This window comes from Puntigrus tetrazona, chromosome 24 (genome assembly GCF_018831695.1).
Source record: "Puntigrus tetrazona isolate hp1 chromosome 24, ASM1883169v1, whole genome shotgun sequence".
Lineage (NCBI taxonomy): Eukaryota > Metazoa > Chordata > Actinopteri > Cypriniformes > Cyprinidae > Puntigrus > Puntigrus tetrazona.
In genome coordinates, this window is record NC_056722.1 from 7,168,958 (window position 1) to 7,184,460 (window position 15,503).

The following is a 15,503-nucleotide window of genomic DNA, read 5'->3' on the forward strand; positions in this document are numbered from 1 at the left end:
TTTACGTGCATGGCAATCTTTTAACGCCAAATAATAAATGTTGAGTTTTGAAGGACGCTCCTAAAACTGGCTCTCTGTAAAAAAAACTATCTTTAAATAAAGCGCAGCTTCTAAAGAAAAGGGAATAAAGAAAAGAAGCGAAAGTGAGAGGGAAAGAACTGATATTAAAAGAAGAGTTTCAGATCTGGGTTGTAACAGGCTTCAGGCTCGAAGTTTTGGGTGGCTGCGTTATTGAAAGGAACGATGGAAAAAGATCCTGTCTTCTGTGCAAAAAAACAGGGCCAGAAAACCTCGGTCGCTATGATTACATAAGCAGAAGAAAAAGAGACGCCCAAAAGAGGCGATGCAACCTTCACGATGAATTCCTGCCTTAATGCTCAAATACTTGTCTGTCTCTGTGAAAATCTACAGGATTTAAGATGAAACACCATGTGAATGTGCTTTATTTGGACCGGTCTTACTGTCACATGATATGCTAAGTGATCTTTATTCAAAAAAACCTATCTGACCCAGTCTATCACAGTACAGATCAATATACTGCTCATCATCCACTGAGTCTATAATGATGTTTTGATGATAATAGAGCTTTAATAGAGGGTTATTGTGTGAAGAAGAATACAACACTGTCCTCTAGTGATGATTCATGTGTGTTACAGGATCTCGAGAGGAGCACGAAAACCTGACTTTTTGCCTGTTTTTATTCTGGCTCTGTTACTGTTACACATTAAAGACAAACACATGCTTTATCTGGAAAATGTTGATTCGCTTTTTTTCTTGCAATATGAAAAAAAAACAAAGCAAACCCATATATTTCCCATGCTTCTGTCTGTTTGTCGGCCCTGAGCAAAAACTAATAGATGTCAGGACACAGCTTGTGTAACCAGAGATGCATATATGTGTGTGTGTGTGTGTGTTGATTAAAGCTGTCTGAGCTGAACGAATGCATTGATTCGCAGTCTTAACTGTCTTCATGTTATATATCCCGGCGATTGGTTTTGTTTTGGTCGATAAACTGGATCCTTGAGGAGCTCTGTTGTGTGAAGAAACTCTGGATTCAGCAGCACATTCACCGCAGGCCCTCACACACACACACACACACACACACACACACACACACACACACACACACACACACACACACACACACACACACACACACACACACACACACACACACACACACACACACACACACACACACACACACACACACACACACACACACACACACTCACACACACACACACACACACACACACACACACACACACACACACACACACACTCACACTCACACACACACACACTCACACACACTCACACACACACACACACACACGCTCAGAACACACAGACAGAGTCAAATATCATTAACACCACGCTAATATGTGCTTTCTGATCACGTTTGTCAATAAATAGTGGTTTCTGAGTGTGCCAACTTACCCCTGTGAAAAAGAGGAACGCTTTAGCGTACATTAAAAAATACTTTAAAACCGAATGTAATGTTTTCAGACACTTGCAGTTCTATTAAATTATAGTGTACTGTAAATGTGCTTCATGTTTGTCAGCACGTTAAAATAAGCACAGCTTTTTAAAGCATGACTAAAACTTTTAATTTGAATGTCACACATTTCACCTGAAGGTGTCTTTCTTTTAAGTGCGTTTTATTTAGGCTATTTAATATTACGGTTACATCACAGCTAAGTACTGAGTATTATTTTTTCTGATGCATATACTATGATTTAGGTCATGGTTTGGGGTTAATTTTCACTTATTAGTAAAGTAAGTACACGCAAGGTGTTTAGTCCGCTGCTTATTAATAGTTAAAAAGGTATATCTGTTAAGTTTAGGTAGTTTATGGACATATAGCTTGTGCTCTAAAGTCGTAATAAATAGCCAATATGCTAGTAATATGCTAATAAGCTACTAGTTAATAGTGAAAACTGCTTTCTAAGCTAATGCATTACCTTTTTCTGTAATGTACTTCAGTACAGATAATATATATATATATATATTTAATATGTATATATTTAAGATTTGAAGTATGCATTAAAATAACTGCATTAAAATATAAAGCGTGTCTTTATCAATACCAATAAAATACTCGTGTCTACACATTAATTCACCGTTGTTTTTCACTGATTACATACGCTCGTTATTACTTTAATAAGCATTCATGTAACTAATCAAATAATTAACTCGCACACCATAGAGCAAGTTTGTGGACAGTTTAGCGGCACATTTGAAAACTTTAAATTCTTCTTATGTGTGAAATAAGCCTTCGACAGCACAAAAAGCGTACTTTTAAATCATGTGAATATGCCAGAAGTGCACTTTAAACGCCGGCTAGTGCTCGTCTCGTCCTGAAGCGGCTGGGCATGGCCTCCTCCGTCCCGTCTTCACACAGTATACATGCTCCGTGCGTCTCATCCTCATCCCAATCTAGAGTTAATATCACAAAGAACGCAAACGTTTCAGAAGACATTTATCAGAGCTGAACCTTCGGGATCAGAGACGGTCTTCCCCCGTGACGCAGACGCTCAAATACAAAACATCCGGATCCGTTTTAAGGCCTTGCTGTTTTTATTCATTTTTGTTTTTTTTCCTTCCTACAACAGCAACGTACAGAGGCAGTATTGAAAATAAAAGTTTTCTTTGCTTCCGCATCTTCTCGTAAAAAAAGAAAAGAAAGGAAAAAAAAAAGGAAATCGGCACAAAATTTCAACGACAGTACAAAAACCAAAAGAGATCATCGGGGTCAGGTAAAAGGGAGCTTTACTATAGGAAATCTGTATACCTTTTTCAATAATGAAAACATCTCGATAGTTGACCATTTCAGAATCGCATTACACATTCTGAAACTATATTAAAAAAAAAAACGAACACTGTCTTTTTTATTTCAGTTGTCTTTTTTACAAACGAATGCTATAAACACATAAACTTCATCAAATATATCGATCAGTGCAACATTGTTTCTTTTTCGTTGATGCTACAGTATGCTTTCTCACAGAATCCTTTAAACGGCTTCGGCTGACACACGTGTAGCATCGGCACGAGGACTCGCGTCGTCGGAAACTACCGGAAAGAAACGGGAAAAACCAAAGTGTTGGCCACAGTATACAGCACAGTACATGAACATACCGAGAAACCTGTAGAAAACATTAGTATTGTCAGCAGTGAAGCCCTGTTATCAGTTAAACTACGTGTGTACGGCGTTGCTAAAACCAGACCCTTCCAGCAGTCCAGAATAATCCGACGAGATGAGATGAGATGAGATGAGGCGGTCTCCGGCTTGGACCCTGCGGTTTGAGGCAACAGTCCTTTGGTACAGACACAAGGCCAATGACAGAAGCGATGCGTGACCACATTTAATAGCACCACTCTTAAAAATGAGAGCTTTATTCAAGACCACATGCGTTCGAGCGCTCGAATCAAGGCAATGATGATCCCTTTCTTTTCTTGTTTTTTTTGGTATGCTGGATAGACAGACATCCTGAATGCGATTACAGAGGATACGGCGATTAGAGATCTGTGATCCAGGTGAACGAAACCCGCCCAGGTGATGAAGCGCGCGCCGGGGTCGTCCGTTTCGAACAAGGGCCGCATCTTTTGGGAGCGTAGCGAAAAACAACCCAACAGGACGGGAAAAAGCACACGTTTCACTTTCACAAAACAGTCAGACGATTGTATTTACAACATACAACCCAAGAAAAAAGGGATACTGCAGCTTTCTTTTTTTTTTCTCCTTTTACTCGTTTCTTTGAAAAGGGCATTAAAATATATTAAAACTTATGTACAATATGCAGGATTTCAACATTAAAGCGCTATGGATTTACCGGGATTGGTTTTGCAGATTCGACCGACAACTAAAGGGTTGAAAACACCAAAAAAATAAAACCACAACAGAGGAGGCCAAAAAAGATGTACCAAAGGCACTGACTGAACCATACCCAGAATGCAACGGGGCGGGATGATTTTCCACACCCTTTGATCCTCACCCTACCGAGGGGTATTTACCTTCCCTTGGACATATATGGTTCATTTGGGGTTTTTTTGTAGTTTTTTTTTTTTACACATCTCCTTAAAGCGTAAAACAATCTTTAAAAATAAAAATAAATGTTTTTGTTTTCCTCCTACCAAAAACAAACAAACAAAAAAAGATAAATACTTTATAACATTATTATATATTGGTCTCAACACCAGCATCCGATTTGTAAAAATGATCAACCCAAACATAATACAAAATAAAAAATTAAAATAATCATTTCAATCATCTGTACATATTCTTATTTTTCATTTTGTGTTTTTTTTCTCCTTGTATTCAATGTTTTGTACACAGTGTCCCCTACTGGTAGGTTCCGTTCACTGCAGCTCCTGAGAAAAGCATGGCTCAGTCCCAGTCCTCCTCCTCCTCCTCCTCCCATTGGTTCTCTGAACCACAGAGCCTTGTCCTCGTCCAACCGGATGGCTTTGGCAGTCCGTTTTAGCCCCGCCCTCCCTGAGGAGAGGTTCCCTCTCATTGGCCGGCGCCTCACGCTTCCGAGTACGTGTTCTGTGAGTTGAGCTTGTCCTTCTTTAACTTGACGCCGTCCACCAGCTCAAAGTTATAGTTTTCCAGGGCTGATAAGTTCCTGTCGGACATGCCGCTGTGAGAGCAGGCGCAGTACAGGACCACTCCGCAGATGGCCCCGAGGAAGACCCCCAGAGCGCTCATGGCGATGATGGTGATGAGGATGGGGTCCAGGGTCTTCAGCATGTTTCCGGCGCCGCTGATCTCGTGGTTCTCCACAATGTCCGGGAAGTCCGTGATGTCCACGACTGAAAGGGAACAGATTGGCAAGACTGTTTTAGATACTGCTTTTTGGATTTCACACAGTCAAACTAAAAACCAAACACTATCTCCTGCTTTCACAGACGAGTCTCAAGCTGTCAAATGAAAGAAGTGCCTTTGAATGAATGAAATTCATTGAACTTTGGCCTGATCCTGGTTTGGGCTAAACCCCGTCTAGGAAACCAGGCCTAAAGTTCACTTATGCACGCGAGGAACTGTATGATATTACGCCCAATGATTCTTCACACAGTGGACTAGCAGCGAAATTTGTGAACAAAAATGATTCAGACACTCTGAGCTGAGTGCGTTTAGTTCAAGCGTTTTCCTTAAATTCCCAACAAGAACTTCTTCCATCACAGACCGAACAAAATGAAGCACTGTTTGGTAATTCTTTGACCTAAATTGTTATTACGGTTACATTTAACCTGAATTCATTATACCTTTCTGTCAAAGCTGTTAAGATGAATTTGTTCTGACTCGTCTGTCATGTTTTATTATCGTTCTTAAAGCTACAGCGAATAACGATTTAAGAAATGTTGAAGGTGTCTGAATACATTTTGGTTGCACCGTATGATCTGCGTTACCGACATGTCTGTGTCACGTCTAACGCGATGTGGCATGAAAATACTAGAACATTTTCATAAAGAAACAGTGAGTAACCTTGAGAGACATTTGCATTCGTTATATTTGAGAAAGTCACTTACTGATTTCATTGAAGTTGTCTTCAGGTAGAATTGGCTCTGCTGGGACATCTGGGTCTATTAAAGGGCAACACACAACAGTCAGGAAATGTCCATAATTCAATATGTTCATCCAAGTCAGCAGTTCTTCTACAGGGTCCTCAGCACACTAAAGCAGCAATATGGCTTAAAATGTTTTTATACGAGACAAAAAAAATATCTACAACAGCTAAAAACAAACTGTAAGTTAAACTGTAGTATATTTGTCATTTTCATTTGTTCCCTCAACTGCTTTTATTGTTTAAGGAGCAAGCTTGTCATGATCTTGGAGATGTAAGAGCATTTTTAAAAAGTGAACAGAAACTATTTTTTTCATGTATATTTTTTAAATATTTCATTGGGCAGAAATAGCTATTTAAGAGTAAAAATATGCAAAAATTAAATAACAATAATAATACAGTCGTGTAAATGAATCGGCAATGAAGTATAAACAGGTACTTTTAGTAAGAAAATTCTGGAATACTGAAATTTTATTATTTTGATGATTGCTACGTTTTTTAAATATTTTAATACACACATCTTAGTCAGCGTAACACTATAAAACAAGGCTGTAAAAGGTACTGTGCTTCAAAAAATATAAAATATATAATGTATGTTATATTTCATAACTGTTAGAAGTTAGCGGTTGTGAAAATGACGTCTTCATTCATCTCACCCTTGCAGTCGGCCATGTTCAGATTGTCCAAGATCTTGATGTCATCCACAGCAATGTCTCCCCAACTCTTCCTCTCCACCACACTTTCGATGACCACCTGAAATAAAGACAAACCCAAACATTAAATCTAAACTCTGTCTGACCCTGGAGCACATTATATTCATAGCAACAATATATAGTTGTAGCACTAGCCGACAATAAACTGTATGGGTCAAAACCATCCTTTTATGATTTATTTTACGGAAAATCATTAGGATATTAAGTAAAGATCATGATCCATGAAGATATTTAGTAAATTCCCTACCATAAATATATCAAAACTTCACTGTTTATTAATAATACGCATGGCTCAGAATTTCACTCATTTCTTTATTTCTCAATATTTGGCTTTTTTTTTGCATTGTCAGGTCTTCAAAGAGCATTCAAATATTGGCCAAAATATTGTAGGCCAAATATTGTCCAATCGTAACAAACCATGCATCAATGGAAAGCTTATTTTATCCAAGCTTAACCACGACTGGTCACATCGATGTAAATCATGACACACACACACACACTTTCAGTACCTGGTAGGGTTTACTGGAGTGGGGTATGAGCACGCGGCCCTCCCTCCAGCGGTTGCCTTGATGACCGCTGACCGTCCAGAGCAGGACATCAGCTAAGCCCTGGCTGCTTTCTCTGCGCTGTTTGATGTGTAGCGTGCCGATGTGAGAGCCAAACATGTGATACCAGAAGGACAAGCACAGGTCCGAGTCCTGGCCCGACACGGACGGACTCACCAGCCGAGCCACTTCCGTCTCCTGAGCACCTGTCGCCAGCGTGTAGATGAAGTTCCCTGATCCGCCTGAAAGCAGACCGACAGAAAGCACGTGAGCTTCGGGTGTCTCACACTTTCCGTGCTGTGAGGCCAACGGGTGCGGTGCTTTCTCTTACCGGTGTGGTCCAAGTTTGGGCCGGTGTTTAGAGTCGGGGTGCCGCTGGACTGGATCTGCCACCTGAAACCGCTGTCCTCTGACATCCAGCCACAGAATGAAGGACCACTAGCCCAGCCGAAGTCACAGGCAAACCACAGGAACGCTGCGGAGAGAACAGATTATTAACATGTGCGCTAGTATATTTCATATTACTAAAGCAGTGGCACACACGCACAAATTCATAATATTATTCATATTTTATAATTGTTACATTTTATATTTAATAATAAAACGATGAAATTATTTGCATGGATGCATTATGATATAGTACAATAAATATAATATATGAGCAAACACGAAAATTATATATATACCATTCAAAGGTTAGAGCTTGGAAAGACTTGAATGTATTTGAAAGTAGTCTATGTCCACATCAAAGATGCATTTATTTAAACTGTGAAAAATTATAAAAATTTAAATAATTTTCTATGTGAATATATATATATATAATTTTTTATTTATTTATTTATTTTTTTTTAATAATTATTATAATTTTTAACATGTAAAAAACCCCCCAAAAAACTGCATTTATAAAAAAAAAGTACAGAAGCTATCACTGGGATGATACCTTTTCCAAATTTCCTACATATGGTACCTTTTGTAAGTGACGGCTTTTTTTTCAAGAGTGACTCTTTTGTAAAATTATAAATGCCTTTATTGTCACTTTTGATCAATTGAATGAAACCTTGCTGAATAAATGTATTAAATAATACGTATATGTATGTATAGATGTGTATCGATGAACCCGATTCTTTTAACAGTATACGTAACAGTGTTTTGAAGCTGCTGTGTGATTGACCGGACCCCACAAATCTCCAAACTACGTGTTCTGTATCTACTGTCCACTTGAGGGCAACAAAGAGTTATTTTAATCAGAAAACGGCGTCGTTCAAGCGCGAGCATTTCCAATTCCATTCCAAATTCTGTCGTGCCTCAGCCAAATCCACATTTATACACCAGATATAGCTAGATGTTGAGCGAGAATACAGAGCACGCGAAACAATGAAGCTTTGAAACGGAGATTGACATGAAAGAAGGAGGGAGGGATTTAACCATGTTAGATTGAGTGAGAGATAGAAAGCCAAAGACAGAGAAAGCATGAGGAGCAGAGAGAATTGAGACGGACAGAAAAGCAGAAGCACGTCTAGGATGTCAGCTACGCCGGTGCCTGCACAGCCTCAGCGATGCTTTTCTAGACAGTTTAATAAAGCCGAGCGCTCCGCTCCCTTAATAATGCCAGGATTCTCCACCGGTTTCGCAGGGTATTTGCTCACTGAATGCGAAGGAAAGAATTTCCCATTAAAAGCCGCAGCTCAGGCACGCAGCCACTGCCGCTTTAAAAATGCCAGTTTCCAATTAAAAAAGTTATTTCTTCTTTTCCATCTTTAAACGGATTGGGGCTGTCGCAGTGGAGGACAGTGCAAGGATACGTTTCACCGCAGTCCAGAACGTTCTACCAGTTTTGAATGCTTGTCATAGCAAATAAACCACATCCAATAATAGAAAGCGCACACATCTACTCAATGTTAACCAGCCAAGAAGACCACACACACACACACACAAGGACACATGCTTATTAGGACCTTCAATCTATTCAGTTGTGTTGCTGTTTTGCTGTTGTGATGAGGCTCAGACAGGGCCAAACACACACACACACACACACACACACACACACACTGGCTAATTAGACAAGGTCAGTTAAGGGGCATTTCTCATTTGCCCATTAGTGAGCAGTCTTGAATGGCTAATCAGTCATTACGCTGAATTAGCAAATCAGAGGGGCTCTTTATAGATTTTCACAAGAACACTTCAGAAACCAGATTACATACTCATCTTTGAGTTTACACACTTATAATCAAACGGCCTCAACAACCAAACAGAGAACTCCGAAAACATACAATAAGAATTTTATTTCTTAAAGGTGCAGCGAGTCATTTCTGTGCTACAAGATCTTACTGGTAATCCATCATAACACCCGTGAACAAATATTTTAAATGTGCCCATTATTTGGGGAAATAAGGCACAATTGGCTTACTAAGAGTTGTGTGATGGAACAAAGTCAAGTCAAGTCACCGTTATTTCTATAACGCTTTTAACAATACAGATCGTGTGGAAGCACTTAACAGTATCACATCGGAGAATAGAGTGTAATGTAAGGACAAGATTAAACACTCAGTTAAAGGCGTTTCATTACTGAACTGGCTCAGTTTGGTTTAAATAATATCTGTGTAATCAAAGCGTGCTAACACTGTAAAAATCACACGCTGCACTTGTAAGGGAGCATTGCGTTAGCACGATCCTGGATGATTAAAGAAATTAGGGATAGAATTAGAGGTAAGTACCTTTCTCACCTGGAACGGTGCTTGTCTCTGTGGTCGTCTCTGGTGCAGCCGTTCCACCTGTAGTGTGGACACAGAGAAGGCCATTAAATGAAAAGTTAAAGAGGCACTGGCTAATATTTTATTTGGATATCATCACGAGGTAAGGATCTGACTGTGCTAATTCCCCTCTTTGTATTTGCTTAGCATATTTAAAAACCGAGCCTTGCCGGATGAGACATGCAAATACGTTTCTGCTCATGTGGAACCTTTACTTTAAGCATTTAGCAGAGGGGAGTGCAATTCTGTGCAACACACACTCTGTGAGACTGCACTGAAGTGAACACAGAGGAGATTAGAGGCAGAATTTGTGATGCAGTGTTAGTATTAGCAGCTGGAGAGCAGAAGACATGTTCACACATGAATAGTGCAAACGAGGTTGGAATAAAGTATTATATTACTGCATGCTACGTACTGTGTGGTACTTCTACTTTTTCCATATTGTCTATTTATACTAACTACCTTGTTAGCTATTTACACTAAAGCTATTTAAACTATCTCTGCCCACCAACGTGTGCCAACGTTATTTTTGACGCAATCAAATCAGCCTTTTGCACATTTTTTTTAAATCCCTTTTCAAATGTCGTATCATATGGAAAGGCATTTATTTTTTAATAAACATTAAGGGAATAACTGAAAAGTTGATTATTACACTAAATATTTACACTATTTTATGATTGCATACTGTTTTATAATGCATTACAATACTGAAGATCAGATAATTGCTATTATTTGCAATAAGTAGTATAAATGGCAAAAACAATCCTGCTAATCTATTGCTATTTGCACATCTAAGAAAATGTGTTGTTTTCACTTAATAGCCCATGACATTTATTTATGTATGTGAAATTATGGAATGGTATAAACTGAAATAGAATAATAACATGCCGCATGCTTTACAGTATATACCTTTTTCTGCATACTATTTCCTTAATATAAAGCAGTGAGTAGCAAGCAAACAATAAATTTAGCAATTTAAGCAGCAGTTGATCTTAGTATGTACATGTTAAATTCCACATACTACACACTATGTAACTGTATACTGCTTACCATTTTTAAATAAGCAGTACATAGTATTCAATGCTAATGGACTATTTACACTGCACTACAGACCTTGCATTTTTACATTACTGAGACGCATTACATCTCAGAACTAAATACAGTAAAATTTGCATTTTTAATCCAATTTTGTATAAAACGATCTAAACTTTTGGCAGTCGACAAAGTAGAAGTTGAGATTGCATTTGATTTCGCTCGCCCGTTCATTCATCACTGTCTGGCTTTTGTAATGAAATGGAAGGTCAAGTGGAGCGCATTTGGCAAATGTAGTAGGTTATTTCAGTATTAGACGTACACGGAGCATTTGCATACCATCCACAGTATACTTCAGTTCTAGCATGGTAAATGTGGTTATATGCAAAGAGATTTGGGGTCATAGTGTGAGGAGTGATTAGCGTTAGCGTTCCCTAGAAATGGCTAGATGAGCTGATATTTGCGGAAGCAAGGGAGGCAGTTGGTCTAGTGGGATTAGCATAGCAAAAGGTGCAAGAAGCAGTAAGTAAGGGTGCAGTCTCTGCAGGCGGGTGTTAGCACCTGTCTGGTCGTAGTCATCACCTGTTCCACTATGGCAGTTAGCCTGGTCATCATCACACTCGTCTGATGGCGTGGTGGAGGAAGCGGGTGTAGTAGGGGGCGCTGTAGGAACTAGAGCAAGAGAGTCAGAGGTAGAGATAAAAAGATACTCATCATTCAACACAAACTGCGACACAGCTTTTCCTAAACAAAGTGATGAATCGCCTCTAGGGCTGTCAGAATTACCGAAAAACCAAATTAAAAATTTCTACCTAAATATGAAATTGTAATTTAAAAGGCTTAATTTCAGCACGTATGTATATATGCATAAGAAAGGAACAAAAAACAATCACAAAGAGTAGGCTACTTTCTTCATTTAAGAACCTGACACGCAGTTTAATGGAGAAAAACCTCAATAAAAGTTCCTTTATCAACATCTTCCCCATACTGATTCTATCGTTTTTCATATTTCAAATGAACAACGTAGCAGTCACGCATCTAGTACGTTCACCCAAACAGTCAAACAAAAGCATTAAAATGCAACGACGTGCTGGTAAGGCTGCCTGACACACACCTTAAATTGGAGTATGGATATCTTAATTTAATTTGGTCAATATTCACAATTCAAATAATTTTTTTTGGACTAATCTAGTCGCTTCCCAAAAACAATGGAAGTACAATTTCATCATTTTTAAAGGTGATTCTTGAAAGTCCCAACTACTAGGGTTTTTTTGTACGTCCTTCCACAAATCATCTTAATGATTATTCTCTTTCTGTAGTCTTTCCAAGTCTGTAGGTCTTTGATTCGGGCCTGTGCGTGACTCTGGCTGCAGGGCTGAGGATGTTATGCTCCACCCAGGACTCGCAGAAACTGCTGTGTCCTCTCATTATGGCTGCCTGTGCCCCTTTGGATGTGGCCTTTGCCTACATCTGCCTAAAGCCCTGTGTTTACTCTCAGCTTGTAATGAGCTGCCCTTAAGCCTGTAGGGCTTTCCCGGGATAGAAGAGGAAAAAATGAGCAGGGAGGGAGAGGGGGAAACGGGAGCTGTAGTGGAAGTCGCGCGGGTGAACTAAGGGTATTATAAAGAGAGTCTCTAAAGCAGAGGGGTCACAGCGAGGTCACCGTGCCGGCTCTGGACAGCATTGTCGATAGCATCGCACACTCCTGATAGGACTTAGCACCCTGCTGTTAGGAATGCGTACGGGTTCACTCGTTTGATTGTGAGGGTTTAGCTAAGACAGAGAAAGAAACGGGGTGAATTTATATACACAGTGTTGGACTGCATGTGCTGGCATTAAAAGTGAAAACAAGCATTATCATCCGACTAAAGCTCCCGGTGGGATGCTGTGGCTTACACAAGCAAGTCTCACAGTTGCTCAGAAATCCAATATGTAAATCCACTTAACGCTGCCTCAACAGAAAACACACACACACACCCCATCAGAGCTAAACTAATTCAGAAAGAAAGACAGAGGGGAAGACATCAAGGACCTTTCCGTAATCCTTCAAGGCAGGTGGACCAAAGATTATCTCCGGCTGCGAGGGGCCCTGTTACTTAGGAGAGTCACAGGCCCCTGGTTTTCTGGGTTGGAGACATCCTTTGATGCCGCATCTGCAGGACTAGTAATTATGAAGAAAGCTAAGCCGTACCCTATCCTGTCCTCTCGAGTGAATAAGTCCAAATTCAATCAAATAGCATCTGTACTACAAGACCACACACTTGAGGACCTTCAAACTTCTTTTAGATCAAAGGTCTATAATTTTGTTTGTCTTTTGTTCACTTGCTTTGTCTAGTTTTCTGCAAGATTGTCCATCATGTGTAACCTAAAGTTACACTATTTGGAAAACAACAGAGCAACTAAAAATGTAGCTAAAGGAATCGTTCACCCAAAGTGAAAATTCTGTCATTAAACACTCACCCTCATGTAAGACCATCATTCGTCTTCGGAAAACAAATTAAGATATTATGATTAAATCTGAGACCCTTCATAGACAGCAAGTGATCTACCACGATCAAGGCACAGAAAAGATGCACATCACTGAAATAGTCCATGTGACGTTAGTCATTGAACGGTAATTTAAATTTCTCAAGAATATTTTTTGTGTACAAAGAAAACAAAAATAACGACTTTAGTCAACAATTTCTTCTGCTCTGTGTCAGTCTTTGACACATTCACTACTCTTGTGAATGGTGGTCTAGACTGACTAGATGACTGGAAGATTGACTAATACAAAATTTACTAATACACATGCAGCTTCATGAATTTACGGTCAAAGCACTAATGTCACTATTTTAACGATGTCTTTACTAGGTTTCTGGGCCTGAAATGTTTTAGTTGGAGTGGAGGGTCAGAAAGTGCTCAGATTTCATCAAAAAATATCTTCATTTTCATTTTGGGGTGAACTTACCCTTCAGTCAGTCATACCGACTTGAATACTCCTCAGTAGTGGTATGAATGTGGGGTTATGTGTGTGTCTGTGAATGAGATTTCAACTTACCTTCCATTTCACAGCCCAGGAGTTCCAATCTAAGTCCCATCCCAGCAGGAGTGGCTCTGTCTGGATACACCCTAACAAAGCGTGTCAATATAGGCTCCACTGTCCTCAACGCTGGCGTGTCATAGTTCAAATTCCCCTCAAATATCTGCCAAGAACAACGACAGAGTCAGAGACAATAGTTAGCAGTCAAGCAGAGAAAGAGAACTTGGAAAGACAAAAATGGAAAAAGATAAAGGTGAAAGCTTTATTAAGAGAATCCCAAAGTTCGCCTGACAGGGAGAGCAAAGAACTGAGCTTTAATGAAAGAGAACGAGTGAGAGGGCACGCAGCTCACACCTTTCTTAACTTGGGCACTGCTGTATTTCTAATGCAACAAAGCACTAGAGAAAAGAAAATCTTCAACTTTACTTGTATGGCTGAGCTAACGCAAAAAAAGAGAAAGGGTAGCACTATAGTCTACGACAGCAGGATGCACGGGCTTTCAAAAGCATCTGCCTTTGACTTCACACTTGTGAAGCCTTAAAATCCAGACACGAGGTACCACCGGAGACAAAGAGAAAAAAGGAAGGAAAGACGAAAAGACACTCGCCAGAGGTAACAAAGGTACAGAACAAGACGAGAAGTCATAAAAGAACATTAATGGCCATCGGAGCTAATGCGTCTCCTTTTGTCCTTCAAACTAAGATAGAAATATAGGGGTTTTAAAAGGAGTCTTCTAGAATTGATATTCCAATCCAGCTTTTTGATAGGGCGTAGGGCACAAAAAAACTGTATACTGTATCATTACTTTTGAAATTTGTCTGGTTTCACTAAGATCGCAAACAAACGTTATACTCTTATTTTATTCTGGCATTATGATGGTATAATTTTTAAGGTTAAGTTTATTAGTGGCATTGTTGAATACATTTGGGATATTTCCCCAATATTGTGCTCACAGCATTAGTCTAATTATTATCATTTTCTACTCTGCCCATCTAAAAGGCTTCAGGAAGAATACATTATAGGTCCATGTTCAACTTTCTTAATGCATTTCTTAAAGTCAGGCTAAACAAATCAAACTATTCCTCATAGTGATTCAAAACATCCAGTTTAAGTCTTACTTCCTTCCAGCTTCCCTATATCTTACCTTGGGCTTGTTGCCACTAGCATCCATCACCATTTTCCAGTCAGATCCGTTGTTGCTGTAGCCCAGCCGAAACTTCTTCATGAATACCTTGTTGTCACGGTGTTTGCCTCCTTGGATGATCAACCCCCGGACCAGTTTCTCCTCAGCCAGATCTATCTGCAGCCACTCATCCGCATACGGCTGGGGCTGTGGCAGCAACGTCCATCCCGAACGGCTGGTCAGCAGACGAGCATTCTCTGACACCCATGTGCGATCGGTGTGAGATGAAACTGTGATCTGAGAGTCCGCGATAAGGCCTGAGACCATTCCCAACATTCCAGAACATGGGTACTCTGTTGAAGGACAAAGAGAGTGTTAGATTCAAGGAGGTTTCAAGTTCTTCACTAGTGATTATGAAAACGAAAAGCAGCAAATGTATTGGTCATCGAAAGGAGAACGATTATTTTGGACCAAGATTGCGTAGTTTTGGCACCCACCAACAGGGGCTAACAAGGCCATGCTTTACCAGCCAAAACCTGATCCCTCGGTTAGAGTTGTCTAACCTGCCACTGCTGTGGTAAAACAAATGTACCATTATTTGTCATGCCAATAAAACACACATGGACGCCAAGAAAGAGAGGGTTGTTTGAGAACATAGTGGAAAAGCTGAATGATAATTGAGGGACGTGTCTATGAAAGATTAGATTAGCTGTGAGTGGATGAGTCTGAGAGGAAGAAAAAGAAAGAA

General features: G+C 39.8%; 1 protein-coding gene across 4 annotated transcripts in view; it reads right to left on the bottom strand.

The window, feature by feature from the left end:
- Positions 1 to 2,560: 2,560 nt before the first annotated feature.
- The window catches only part of nrp1a (neuropilin 1a), a 60,744-nt gene continuing 47,801 nt past the window's right edge, over positions 2,561 to 15,503 (bottom strand). Inside the window, exons 9-17 of one of the 4 annotated variants that reach the window (XM_043226231.1) lie at positions 14,777 to 15,108; positions 13,651 to 13,795; positions 11,172 to 11,282; positions 9,552 to 9,599; positions 7,160 to 7,303; positions 6,793 to 7,070; positions 6,227 to 6,323; positions 5,536 to 5,589; positions 2,561 to 4,818 (exon numbers count right to left, since the gene is read on the bottom strand). In XM_043226231.1, coding sequence (XP_043082166.1) covers positions 4,532 to 4,818; positions 5,536 to 5,589; positions 6,227 to 6,323; positions 6,793 to 7,070; positions 7,160 to 7,303; positions 9,552 to 9,599; positions 11,172 to 11,282; positions 13,651 to 13,795; positions 14,777 to 15,108 — 1,496 coding nt within the window. In that variant the 3' untranslated portion in view covers positions 2,561 to 4,531. Of the gene's footprint in view, positions 4,819 to 5,535; positions 5,590 to 6,226; positions 6,324 to 6,792; positions 7,071 to 7,159; positions 7,304 to 9,542; positions 9,600 to 11,171; positions 11,283 to 13,650; positions 13,796 to 14,776; positions 15,109 to 15,503 lie in introns of all 4 variants that reach the window. The other 3 variants (XM_043226230.1, XM_043226233.1, XM_043226232.1) reach the window with 3 other exon arrangements.